At 43.8% G+C, this 14,237-nt stretch overlaps 1 protein-coding gene across 1 annotated transcript; it reads right to left on the bottom strand.

The window, feature by feature from the left end:
• Positions 3,165-5,596, bottom strand: LOC100525529 (olfactory receptor 2AG1-like). Its single transcript, XM_003357141.3, has one exon. The coding sequence runs from the start codon at positions 5,092-5,094 to the stop codon at positions 4,150-4,152; it is 945 nt and encodes a 314-aa protein (XP_003357189.1). The 5' UTR covers positions 5,095-5,596; the 3' UTR covers positions 3,165-4,149.

Raw genomic sequence — 14,237 nt, 5'->3', positions numbered from 1 at the left:
GCATGAAATACTGTCACTTGCACCAACATGGATGGACCTAGAGAATACAACACTTAGTGAAATAAGTCTCACACACACACACATATACACACGCATATATGTAGATAGATAGATAGATAAAATACAGTTTGTAAATATTGTCACCCATTCTTTTGTAGGTTTCCCTTTTATTTTTCTGGTTGTTTACTTTGCTGTGCAGAAAATTTTCAGTTTGATGTAGTCCTACTTGTTTATTTTTGCTTTTGTTGCCTGTGTCTTTGACACCAGTTTCAAAAAAACATTGGCAAGACCAGTGTCAAGGATTTTCCCTTATGTTTTCTTCCAGGCATGGGATCAAAAGCTTGCCTGTGAATGTGTTTAATCCATTTCGATGTTTCATGATTGTTGGAGTAGAAATTTGCTATTGGAATATCTTACCCCTATAGTAAATGGGTGACGGAGTCTTAGGATGGCAGTTACTATAAGAACAATCAAGGTCCAGGGACTTTTGATTAGGATTTATTTCTCACACAATTTATTTATATTTCATCTGGGAGTAAAAGCTCTTGCTGTGTAAATCTTGAGCTACACACCCTGATAGACACAAATATCTGGCTTCCTTATGTATATAGTTATTTCTTCTTTCGCTGTGTTTCTCCCATTATTTATATGCTATTGTCTGTATAGGTCAACAATATGTCACAATTTTATAGCCATATGTATTCACTTTTTTCCTTCATAATTGTTTCATTGGTGTTACTTTGCTTTTACTTTTGTAACATCAGCATAATGCACTTTTACAACCATCTGGAGAGTAATTAAACACCACTGCTCACTGATTATTTCTCTGCTTATACAGCTGAGAATCAGCAGAGGAAGATTTGCTCAGTTAGCGCTGAATAAAAATAATTTTTCCAGCAGAAACAATATTTTTCCACTTCAGATTAGAGAGAATATTTAGTAGCTTTGTGAATTGAATAAACCACCAAATCTTTCTGAGAGTCAGTCATTTTATCTGTGTATTGGGAATAATATGTGTCTTGCTTTCAGGTTTATAATTCTAAAGGCTGAAGGTAGCAGTTATTAATATTTGTATATCCAATAATAACTTTCACAAAGCGGACTCTACAGAAGATGCAATGAGCGATAGAGAGAAATACATAAAGGGAAGATTTTAATATACCTTTCCCAACTCAAGACAGAGAAAATGGACAAAAAAATAGCAAAAATTTTAAAAGCTATAAATATAACAAAAACTAGATAATACAAATACATACTAAACTGCAAACTATTATCACAAAAATTATATCTTCTTTCAAATGTACATGGAACACTCACAATCTCAGTAAATTTCAAAGCACAGCTATTCTACAAATAGCGTGCATATAGCGTTACCTGTAAGGAAAAGGAATGACTAGGTTGGAGGGGGCAGGGTTATCAGCTCGACTTCTCTGGCTAAGCATTACTTCATAGTTTGATTTTTTTTTCTCTTCTTTTTAGGGCCACATCTGGGGCATATGGAAGTTCCCAGGCTAGGGGTCACATTGGAGCTTCAGCTGCTAGGCTACACCACAGCCACAGCAACTCGGGACCGTCTCTGTGACCTACACTGCAGCTCAGGGCAATGCCAGATCCTTTAACCCACTGAGCAAGGCCAGGAATCCAACCCACATCCTCAAGGATACTAGTTGGGTTCTTAGCCCACTGAGCCACAACGAGAACTCCCATAGGTTGATTTTTTAAATCAGGTATATATTTTACATAATTATAACATGAAATTTAAAAATTTAAAATAAATCTCTGAAAATTGAAAGCAAAATGTAATAAACAAATCTGGCTTCGTACCCAGATTGTGACGTGTATATAGTGAGATAAAACAATTGAATAGTATGTTGTTGCTGTCAGGAACTGGAGCATTTGGTGAGAGGCAAGGGGTGAGATTAGAGAAGAGAGACACGAGGCTTCAATGGTGTTGCTAATGTCAAATGTGATATAAAAGAACGTATGTGTGTGTATCTATATACACACACACAAAACACATCCACATTTGTTTACTTCGCACACACATTTATACACATATTATTTGTAGATACATTATGCATTAAAAGAAGGGGATATTTTCTGTGTGGAGCGTGGTGTTAAGGAGCCCAGATACTAATCTGCACTAATAAATGTCCAGGACAGAGATGATGGTAATTTGGACCAGAGGGGAATATTCGAGTGTTGAGAACTGCTATATCTGGGATGTTTTTAGGGAAATAAAATAAAAAACACCCCAGACCTTGCCGACAGATTGGGTAGTAGGTCTGGAAGAAAGGGATGAATCCTGAATGATTTCTAAGAACTTGTCCCGAGGCAGTAGACAGTATCACTTTCCTTCATGAGCATCAGTTTCCTTACTCTGTTCCGCCCTTTCCGTTTTCTTGTTGGTTATATCTTGTCCAAAGGAAATATTAGTTCTTTTTTTCCAATGGAAAGTTATCTTTTAAATTGCTTTGCGAATTAGCTTTGAACATTTCAGATTAGCTAAAGGTGTTCAGGAAAGGACTTTGAGCCTCATTTTAAGTTGAAATTTTAAGAAACCTTGGAAGGACCCGAGACAGGAAGGAGTCAATAAAGGAAAAACGTGGTCATGGGTCACACAAGTGCTGGTGATGCAGGTGTGGGAAAGACCTATGGAAAGACATGGGCGACACTGGCTCCGTTTCAGGTGTTGGTTTGACCACTTGTTCAGATGCAGGGGCACTGGTTAGAACTGAGGCTTTCAAGAAGCATGTACTCGGCAGGGAGCTTTTGCCTTATGGTGATCCCCACAAGGCGAGCTGGCTGCTTCTGCACGCTAGCTTGAAGACATCAGTGGTTTTTGGAGCGCTGTTAGTCAGTGGACTCAAGTTGTCTGACGGTAATCAATCCGTTATACTCGACTGCCTTCTGAAATGTTAGGAGTGCATCAAGAAATAGGAATTCAGGAGTTCCTGTTGTGCCTCAGCGGGTTACCAATCCGATTGGTTTCCATGAGGATGTGGATTTGATCTCTGGCCTTGCTCAGTGGGTTGGGGATATGGTGTCTCCATGAGCTGTGGTATAGACCGGCAGCTGTAGTGTAGCCTGAGAATTTCTGCACGCTGCAGGTGCGGCCCTAAAAAGACCAAAAAAAAAAAAAAAAAAAAAGAAAAACCCAACCTATGAAGTAATGTCTAGCTGGAGAGTCTAGCTCATAACCCTGCCCCCGCCAATCTATTCATTCCCACTTCTTGTAGATAACGCCATATGCATGCTGTTTGTATAATAGCTATTCTTTGAAGTTTATTGAGATTGTATTTGTAACACAGCAGGTAAAAGGATCCACTGGTTGCCATGAGCTGCAGTGTAGGTCACAGACGTGGCTCAGTTCTGGTGTTGCTGTGGCTGTGGTATAGGCCAGCAGCTTCAACTCTGATTCAGACCCTAGCCTGGGAACTTCCATATGCCATGGGTGCAGCCCTGAAAAGCCAAAAAAACAAATGTCCATATTTTTTAATGAAGTTTATTTGTAAATAATACAAAAACACTTGAGACATAGCGTATTGCTGTCCTAATGCAATATGGGCAGCTTAAGGAGTTTGATGCTAGAATCCACAATGGATGTATTGGATAGGAATTTTTTTCAAAGTCTAGAACTGTGGTATGGACCTGGGAGGATCTGTCCACTGTAAAGCCTCCAGTATTATATGAATATGAAAGCATACTAATAAGGACGGAAGAATTGAGAATTTGGTCACTAGAACTTATAAAGCCCAACATTTGAATCTTTATTCCATCTTCATTTTCCTCTTTAGCTTTTATTTTCTACTTTAAATTGAACTATCAAAAAATCTGGCTAACTTCCTGTGTGATTGGGTATAGGATTGCTGTAGAGGAAGAAAAGAGAAAATATGAAGTAAAAAAATAAGATCATCTCTGTCAGAACAGAAGAATTTAAACCAGACCCTGAGATGCTGATCAGAGAAATGGATGCATCTGTCGCTGTCAAAGCATAGAGCCGCTGGAGACAAAATAGGGCCAAATGAGGATGTAGCTCCAAGGTGGCGGGTTTCCGGAATTTTCATCATGTACAAGAAGCCAGACGAGAGCAAGAGCAGCTGTGGAGTCCCATCTAGAAGTTACAGGGCTTCCGTATGACACTGGCTTCTACCACCCCTGAACAAAAGGCAGTCTCCCCAGCACCCTCCTGAAGGCCCCCATTATCTCCTTGTTTCTAAGACTGTAGGTGAGAGGGTTCAGTACTGGAGTAACGATAATATAGAATGCAGAGAGGATGTTGTCCTGTGGGGGACTATGGTAGGAACTGGGCTGGAGGTACATGAACATGGCAGCTCCGTAGTACATCCCCACCACCGTCAGATGAGAAGAGCAGGTGACGAGGGCTTTCTGCCTTCCCTCGCCTGAGGACATGCGGAGGACAGCAGCTAGGACAGACGTATAGGAGGCAAGGATAGCAGCGAGGGCAGGCATGAGAAAAGTTGCACTTGACACATATACCATGAACTCATATCCAGAGGTATCCGCGCAGGCCAGCTTTAGCAAGGGCGGGACCTCACAGAGCAGGTGCCTGATAGCCCGGGATGTGCAGAAAGGCAAATGCATAGTATATGAGGTGTGTATCACAGAATTCAGGAACGCCAGGATCCAAGATGTGGCCACCAGGAGCCAACAGATCTGTGGCCTCATGAGGATCATGTAGTTCAGAGGATGGCAAATGGCCACATACCTGTCATAGGCCATGAAAGCCAGTAGGAGGCCCTCTGCACCACCCAGGGTCAGTACCAGGAACATCTGAAGGGCACAGCCCCCAAAGGAGATGGCATTCTCCCCACACAGGTAATCCACAAGTGTTTTTGGAGTAACTACAGATGCAAGCATCACATCCATGAGAGAAAGCTGCCCGAGCAGCAGGTACATGGGCGCGTGGAGCCGGGCATCCACTGTGATGACCAGGAGCAGCAGGCCATTGCTGGTCAGGGCCAGCATGTACAGGACTGCGATTGCGGCGCAGAGCAGCTCAGGAGACCCACTGTCATTCAGAATCTCCACCAAGATGAAGCCACTTCCCAGGGAGGAGTTCCAGAGCTCCATTCGGTGGTTTTTTAGTATCTGAAATTGTACAAAATCAGGTAAGGTGGATCTGATGTGGCCACTGGGAACTCCCTGACTTTATAGTGTTTCCCTTGATCAGAAGAAATGAGGTGCTCAGTGTGTCACATCATATTATACTCTTTCATTCATAAATTAACTCACCAAATAGGTACTGCCTACGTATGAAATAGCACATTTCTTTCCCATTTCGGATGTTCCCTTCAATGCTAAGGGACTCCCATTTGCACAATAATTCTGCACTTGTCTCTGCCTCCTCATCCCCCCTACTTCTCCTGAGAAATAGGAGCAACTTAATCACTGGGGATGATTAAAGGGAAGATCTGACATGATAGGTACATGCTATCCAGGCTCTTTCTCATCCCTTCTTTTCAGGAGCTGCAGGTTTTTTTTTTCTCCCTTTTTTTAATTACTCAAATGAATGTATCACATCTGTAGTTGTGTAATGATCATTCACAGGATTTCCATCCCATAACCGAAGCACAGCCCCCTACCCCCCAAACTGTCTCCTCCAGACACCATAAGTTTTTCAATGTCTGTGAGTCAGCATCTGTTCTGCGAAGAAGTTAAGTCTGTCCTTTTTTCAGATTCCACATGTCAGTGAAAGCATTTGATGTTGGTGTCTCATTGTATGGCTGACTTCACTTAGCATGATAATTTCTAGCTCCATCCATGTTGCTAAAAATGCCGGTATTTCGTTCATTTTAATGGCTGAGTGATATTCCATTGTGTATATGTACCACATCTTCTTTAGCCACTCCTCTGTCGATGGACATTTAGGTTGTTTCCATGTCTTGGCTATCGCAAATAGTACTGCAATGAACATTGGAGTACATGTGTTTTTGCGAGTCGTGGTTTTCTCTGGGTAGATGGCCAGGAGTGGGATTGCTGGGTCAGATGCAGGGTTTTTGAAAGAAGATATTTGTGCAGCAAAAATAACTCGGTTTTTCATAAAGTAGAAATTGCAGAATGTAGCTTATCTGTCAGTGGATAATGGGTTTTCTTAAACCAACCCCAGCAGGGACATAAGTACCTTTGTCATCACAAGCAGTACAGAACCAGCTCAGTACATCCCACAAAAGAGGACTAGTGGAAAGCACTCGGACTAGGAGAACAGGATAGACCAAGTACTGTCCATTGCATCTTCTAAAAAGGACAGGAATTTGTTCCTGCTCATTCTCCAATTAGACCATGTACTTCCCCGAACCTTGGGAAGAAAGGAGAAGAGAGTAGAGACTAGTTTTCTTACACCAGTGCTCCCTTGATGTAAAAGAAAATTTGGGAAGAGAGAAAGATCCCTTCCCTCTCTTGCCTATTGTGTGCCCGGCACTGTGACAGCTCCCAAACATAGAGGGAGTAACATATACAGACCACCTGACCACATTCAATTCCATTCATGAGGAGCATTTAGAAATAGGTGTAATTACAACGTGTAAAAAGTATCCTAGAGGAAAAGAATAAACAGTGGTTCTCGTGTAGATTGGTAATTAAGGAAAAGCCTCTCTGAGAGTGTGGACTTCAAGCTTAGTTTTGAAAGATGAGCATAAATTATCTAAACGAAGAGGGATGAAGAGCTACCCAAGCAGTGGATGCACAATGGGCAGAGTCTCTGAAATAGAAAAGAGCTTGTAGTTTCTAAGAAGCTGAAGAAAGCTTGGCGAGGAGGGCACTGAATGAGACACACTTGGGTAGACAGACACGTTCCAAATCATGCTTGGCCTTTCGGGGCACATGGACTGTAATGGAAATCCATTTACTCTGCTTATACAGTGTGACATCAGGCAGTTTGTGTTTTTAAAGGGTAATTCTGATTCGTCAGATGGAGGAGTGACAGGGCAATAACAGACACAGGAAGACAAGTGCAGAGGTGATTGTTGTCATCCGTGTGAGATGGACCAGGTAAGTGGCACACGTACGATAGCTCAAGATTCATGTTGGAAGCGGAATCAACAATAACTGGTGATTGATTCAGTATCTGTGCTGGAAATCAGGCGGGAGGCGCTAGTTTGGGAGTGACAGATTGAAGACGTGAGAATGTTAAGGAACTAGAAACTCCCATGAGAATGGAGAGTCTGTTTCTTCAGGGCAAGTAAATGAAGAGGTTGGGATGAAGGACAAGAGATACCGACTTTGTGGGAAGCTTGGAATTCCATCACTTTTCTCTTGCAAAATGCAGTTTGCTGATTCCTCATCATTGTGTCCTTACCACCTCCATCTTAGCCTTCACTCTCCTCGCTGAAATACTGTACTAATGATTTATACCTCATACTTTAACTTATCTAAGGCATTGTAAATTAACACATTAGAAGACCAGAGTTCCTGGCTTAGGTTGTATCATTTCTACTGATCACATGATCTTATTTAAACATTCTGATATTTGGAGTTCCCATTGTGGCGCAGCGGAAACGAATCCAACTAGGAACCATGAGGTTGCCGGTTCCATCCCTGGCCTTTCTCAGTGGGTTAAGGATCCAGCGTTGCCATGAGTTGTGGTGTAGGTGGCAGATGCGGCTTGGATCTGATATTGCTATGGGTGTGGCATAGGCCTGAGGCTACAGCTCCAATTAGACCCCTAGCCTGGGAACCTCCATATGCCACGGGTGCAGCCCTAAAAAGACAAAAAAATAAAAAAATAAATAAAATAAAATAAAAGCTTTAAACATTCTGACATTCAATTTTCTCACCTGTGAAGTAGGACTGTCTCAGAGGTCTCTTATAAATATGTTTTACATGTGTCATTTTTTAGTTTATATTTTTATGGCTGTTTAGTCACAGGGTAGATTCCTTTTTTTTTTTTTTGGCCACTCCTGCAGCACATGGAAGTTCCCAGGCCAGGACTGAAACTGCACCACGGTTGCAAACTGCGCCACAGCTGCAGCAAGGCCGGATCTTTAACCCACTGTACCACAAGAGAACTCCCAGAGTAGATTCTTAATAAATGTAAAATATGAGCAGTATAGAAACCAGTTCACAGAGATTTCATTCATTCTGGCCCCAATTGCTAGAATTACACTTTTTTTAATAGTGAGGAAGAAACATGTAACATGAGATCTACTCTCTTGACAAAATTTCAAGTGTACAGTACAGCATTGTTACCTATAAGCTCAACGGTGGATGGTTGCTCCCTAGAACTTTTTCCTCTTGCACGACTGAAACTTTATGCTCATTGAACAGTGGCTGTCTGTTTCTACCTCCCAGCAGCCCCTGGCAGCCACCATTGTTTCTGCTTTAATGAGTTTGACTACTTTGTATCATGTAAGTGGAATCATGTAGTATTTAGCCTTCCGTGGCTGGCTTATTTCACTCAGCATAATGTATTTCAGGTTCATACATGTTGAGGCACAGGACCAGATTTCCTTCTTTTCATGGTTGCATAATATTCCATTCTATTTCTATCTCATTTTCTTTATCCATTCATCTGTCAATGCAAGTTTAAGTTCTCCCCTCCTTTTGGCTATTAAGGTGCTTTATTGATCAACCTCAAGGCCAGCCCCATCCTCTTGCCATATTACTACAGCACGATTCATCATCTGGCCAGGCCGGCCTCTCCTGCCGCATTTCTTACCGCGGTCCTTGGCTTCCCCTCCGCCTCCATCCTTATCCAGACCCCGAGGTCCCTCCGTGTTGATCCAATTGAAATTTCCCAGGAAATTGTGTTTTCCTTTGCACTCGCAGCTCCTTCTTCCTGGAAAGCTCCACTGCTTTCCTGTCTTCCCACTCCTCAGACTCTTGATTCTTTTTCTCAGTTGAAGCTTCCTGGTACTTCAGAACATTCGCTGTCAGTGCCTCCTAAAAGTTTGCATTACGTCTCTCAGAGTAAGTAGCTTCTCTGCCTATTGTACTCAAGTATTCTTATACTAACCCTTAAATGTAGGGATTATGTCTTAATCCCTTAATGTAGGGATAATGTAGGGATAATCCTTAAATGTAGGGATTATGTCTTAGCCCTTAAATGTAGGGATATGTGTTCAATATATGGCCTGAATTGTAGAATATCCTTAATGATTGTTTGTTGAATAAATGAGACCAAAATTACGGAAGTGTCCAAGACGGAGGGGACAAGTAACATTTCCTAATGGGGGCCCTGCTCCCGTCTCCTAACCACTGGCTTGCAGACACCTTATGCCCAGAGAGAAACTCCTCACCTCTGACGGACAGGAGGTACTGCTGGTAGATTTCACAGGAAGCTATGCGCCTTGCTTGGAGGGGCCAGGAAGCGCAAATAGAAACTGGCGAGAAGATGAAGTAGATTTTGCCCCAGAGTTGGGAGGGGAGCGGCCGTGAGGAGGGTGGATCTTCCCATTCTCTGCCGTTCCAGGGCCTCTCTGGGAATGGGAGGTCTGGGTTCTGAATGGCCCACCCTTTGGAGAAGGATCACCTAGGAACAAGAGGTAGCCTGTCCCCTCTCTTTTGAAAAGTTGACTGACAAGCTGCGTCTCTGACCCAGTCACCCCATGAAGGAATTTTTCTAGCCATGAAGCAATGATCAGACCAAGGTGAATGCTTGGCTTTTAAAAACATGTTCACTCCGACTAGGCTCTGGAGGAAAAGCCGAATAAAGGAAAAACCCAGGCAGACGGTCCAGGAGGAGGACTCAAAGGAGGGCCTGTGATACCTGGCCTCGCTTTCCCCAGAGGCCCCAGCGGGCCAGGCCTTGCCCCTGGGGGGCGGGGGGGGGGGGCTCTTCCACCTCCCTCTGTGATGACCATGACTTTGTCCCTCTGCTCAGAAGCTTTGTTTAGAGGGAAATCCTCCACCCCCCCAGCTGACTTGATCCTTTCCTGGAGACGCTAGGAGACAGGATTTTAATAAGTCTCTTGGGTATGACTCCTGACCTCCCGCTTCTGCTTTCTTCTCAGCAAAGGAGCTCTGTGCCCCAGGCAAGAGACATGGGGGGCATTTCCAATCCCCCAATCATGCACCTAGTGATGGTGCCCCCAGTTCTAAGCGTCTGCCCCATTTCTTGGGGTATAGTGAAGACCCCATGAGGTCCCAGAAGAGCCGTGGAAGCAGGACTCTCTTACTTAGTCTTTCCCATGAGGGAATTCCTGCGCTGAACATAAATGAGTATCTCAGAGCAAATTAACTAAGACCAACGCATACGAGCTTTCCTGCTTTGTTTCCCCTCTGTAGTTCTGGCTTTATTTTCTCATTCAGCATGTGTTTAGCTCCTACTATGCACTAAATACGACATATGCTAAATTATATGGCAATGAAAAAGCAGGTCACTATCCCTCCGACGGGATCTTACACTCCAGGGAGGAGGGGAGAACTAGAAAGAAAATCTTATAAAGGTGGCATTGTGTATTAGAAAGGTTCAAGGGCTTTGAAGCTAACAAAGGTAAGGGGAACAGAGAGTATGGGGAGAAATCGTAAGTTTAAAGAGGGTGGTTAGCTCAGACTTTACCGAGATGTTCTTTGAGCTAAAATTTGAAGAACATTTAAGAGAGAGAAGAGCCAGTGAAGAGATTCTGAGGTGACACAGAGGCTGGCAGCAAGGTGCCCAACGAGCTGCCACAGAGCGAATGAGCTGGGCTGGGCTAGGAGATGAGGTCAGAGGGTAAGTGGAGTAAACTTAGAGGGCCAGGGTCAGAACTGCAGCGTCTTTTCTAAGTGAAATGGGGAACTGTTGGAGGGCTTTGAATGGAAAATTGAAATAATTTGATTTTTAAGATGAGTCCTTTGGTTACTCTGTTAAAGCGGGACAAGAAAGGAAGCAAGGCGACTGCTGCAGTGATCTTTGGGTGGGGGGCAATGGCTTGGGTCAGAGCAGAGGCGGTGGGAGAGCTGTTAAGTGGTGTGATTCTGGATATGGTCTGAAAAAGAACGTGTGTGTTTATAAATGTTAGTTTTGTCATTTTGCCTCTGCTAAGTTAAGCCTCTTGATTAGAACTCTGCTGTGATAACCCCTCTTTTAGTTGATTAAATATTCTCTCTCATACTGAAATTTATTTGTGAATTCAACATATAATTCCTATTATGTGCCAAGTACTGTGTTAGGCAGGACTCGATTGTGGAAAACACACAGTTGCTGCCCAGCCCCCCCAGGGTGTAGTGGGGAAAGCCTTGAAAATTGTAGAGATAGCTCACATCTTAATTCAAAAGGTCCTAGGTAACCCAGAGTTTGCTAAGAAGCTGGATTTCTGAAGATTCCACGATGGCACACCACCAGTCTCCCCCTAGACAGACAGACAGACAGACACCCCCCCACACAACACGCACAGGCACAGGAGAGTCATCTTCTTAAGGGAAAGTGGAATCTGTAGGTGGCCACTCCACACCCCCTGCTGCTCCCTGGGCAGGGTATTGGCAGACAGGGAGTTGGTGATTATCCCTAAGAAGGGGAGAGAACTTCTTATTCAGAGCCTGGATGTTTGCTGAGTCAGAAGACCTATAGGTCTCCCCCAGTTCCTCTCAAATGTGAGGAAAGGAACTTGGGAAAAGGATCAATGTCACTCTCCCTATGTGGCCCCAAAGGAAGCCTTATTTTCTATAACCTCCGACTAGGATTTGTGAAAACCAAACGCAGCAGTAGAATTACAACGGACGGCAGCACACCGTCATGAGACGGAGGGTGTGTACATGAGATTCTGCTTGAAGAGGCCCTGGTGGTGTAAGTGGCATGAGAAAGGGGCCCAAATGTTGGTGGCTCTTACTCCTGCTAGCGTACCTTCTGTCTCCCAGCCCACATAGGTCCAGAGCCTCCTGTGGAATTCTCTGTGCCCGGCTGACTGAGGAAGAGAAAGCTTGGCCCTGGTTTACAGATGATTCTGCACACTTTGCAGGAGTAGACAGCTCTAGCAACGCTGCCCTTTCCAGTGCATCCCCGAGGACCATGCTGAAGGTGATTGGTCCCAGGGTGCAGGACATGGCCAGGGTCCCTGGCTGTTCGTTTTCCCTAATAGGAGCAATAATCAGTGGTATAAATCTTTATAGTGACTGTGGTCAGTGCTTTGTTTGGATGATCAGGGATTTGGAAGGAACATGAATCAAAAATTCGTGACAAGGAAGTCAGGAAGGAAGAATGTGAATTGACCTAACTGAACAGGCAAAAATCGTGAAGGTATTTGTGTCCCATGTGAATGCTCACCAAAAGTGGACCTCTTCGAAGGAGTGTTTAATAATTGAATGGATAGGATGAACCGTTCCGTGGATGCTAATCGTCCCCCGCAGACACTTTTGTCATTGCCTAGTGGGCTTATAAACAAAATGGCTATGGGGGCAGGAACGGAGGTCGTGCCTGAGCTTGAAACTGTTGACTTCCACGAGCCACGGCTGACTTGGCTAGAGCCAGGACCCAGTTGTCAGCAGCAGAGACCACCTCTGTGTCCCCAGTGTGGCCCCATCCATGGCTGTGACCAGCCAGTTAGTGGCGATGATTGATTACGCTGGACCACTTCCGGCGTGGAAGGGGCAGCGCTGTGTTCTGACTGGAAGAGACACTAGCTCTGGATACTGATGCACTTTCCCTAAATGCAACACTCCTGCAAAGCTACCGTCGGTGGAGTTACAGGATGGTTTATCTACTGGCATGGTGTTCCACACAGCATTGCTTCTGATCCAAAACTAAAATACATTTCACAGAAAATGAAACACAGCAGTGTGCCCATGCTCCTAGAATCCATTCATCCTCCCATCCCCACTATTGGAAGCAGCAGACTTGATACAACGGTAGAATAACCTTTTGAAGATGCAGCTACAGTATCAGCTGGGAGGCAGTGCTCCGCAGGGCTGGAGCAGTGTTCGCTAGAAAGCTCTACATGCTTTACATCAGCACTCAATATACAGTGTCGTTTCTTCTATCACCAGTATTCCTGAGGCCAGGAATCAGGGGCTAGAAATGCGGTGACTCTCTTTCCTATTATTCCTAGTAAGCCACTGGTAAGGGTTTTGCCTCCTATGCCTGTGACTTTCCTGGTGTTGAGGACTTAGTTCCAAGGAAGGGAATGTTTCCACTTGGAGACGCAGCAATTCCAATGAGATGGAATTTGAGACCTAGCCACTTTGGGATCTGGCCTTGCTGCAAGTTCCAGCATAGATCACAGATGCAGCTTGGATCTGGTATTGCTGTGGCTGTGGCTGTGGCTGTGGCCGGCAGCTGCAGCACCAATTTGACCCCTAGCCTGGGAACTTCTATGTGCCGCAGGTGCAATCCTAAAAAGAAAAAAAAAAAAAAAAAAAAAAAAGAAGAAGAAGAAAATCTGCCTGTAGGAAGTAGCTTTAGCTCATGCCCAAGGTTCTAGGCTCCATGTAATAAATCCTTTTTTATTTTTAATTTTAAAAATCCTTTTATTATTCTTTTTTAAAAAATGGCCTCGGGAATATGGGACCTGGGAGGGGGAGGAAGGGAAGCAGGGCCCCAGCCCCACAAGCCTCCCTACCCCATCCCTTTCCCTCTTATATATTTTTTTATATATAGTTAATCCTTTAATATATATCTCCTACTGGCTCTGGTTTCTCTGGTTGAACCCTTACTTATATACCCAATACAACTTTTTTCTTTCTGTAATAACACGAAAATTTACCAATTTAGTCACCTGGAAAACTTTTTGCTACTCTTGGTTTTGACAATTTATCTATTGTGTTTTGCTGGCTTGCTGTCTGAAGGGTGTTCAGGAAAGTCTTTACCTATAGATATCTTTTTTTTTTTTTCATTTTTTCCCCGCTGTACAACATGGGGACCAAGTTACACATACATGTATACATATTTTTCCTCCCATTGTCGTGTTGCGATGTAAGTATCCACACATAGTTCTCAATGCTACACAGCAGGATCTCATGGTAAATCCATTCCAAGAGCAATTTTTGCAACCGTTACCCCCAAGCTCCTGATCCCTCCCACTCCCTCCCTCTTCCGCCCGGCAGCCACAAGTCTCTTCTCAAGTCTATGATTTTCTCTCCTGTGGAGATGTTCATTTGTGCTGGATATTAGATTCCAGGTATAAGTGGTATCATATGGTATTTGTCTTTCTCTTTCTGACTTATTTCACTCAGGATGAGAGTCTCTAGTTCCATCCAATACACATCTTTCTCTGAAGATTTCTATTCAGCTACGAGTCCTTCCTTCTTTCCTTCTTGAATGACACTCTTCTGATTTTAAACAAAGTAATGTAGTCATAACTCAA

This window comes from Sus scrofa, chromosome 9, assembly GCF_000003025.6.
Source record: "Sus scrofa isolate TJ Tabasco breed Duroc chromosome 9, Sscrofa11.1, whole genome shotgun sequence".
NCBI lineage: Eukaryota > Metazoa > Chordata > Mammalia > Artiodactyla > Suidae > Sus > Sus scrofa.
The sequence above is the reverse complement of the archived record's forward strand: the minus strand, read 5'-3'. Positions and strand labels throughout refer to the sequence as shown.

What these genes read in the sequence shown, in the direction of transcription:
- LOC100525529 (XM_003357141.3), bottom strand. Translation starts at nt 5,094, where the DNA reads ATGGAGCTCTGGAACTCCTCCCTGGGAAGTGGCTTCATCTTGGTGGAG.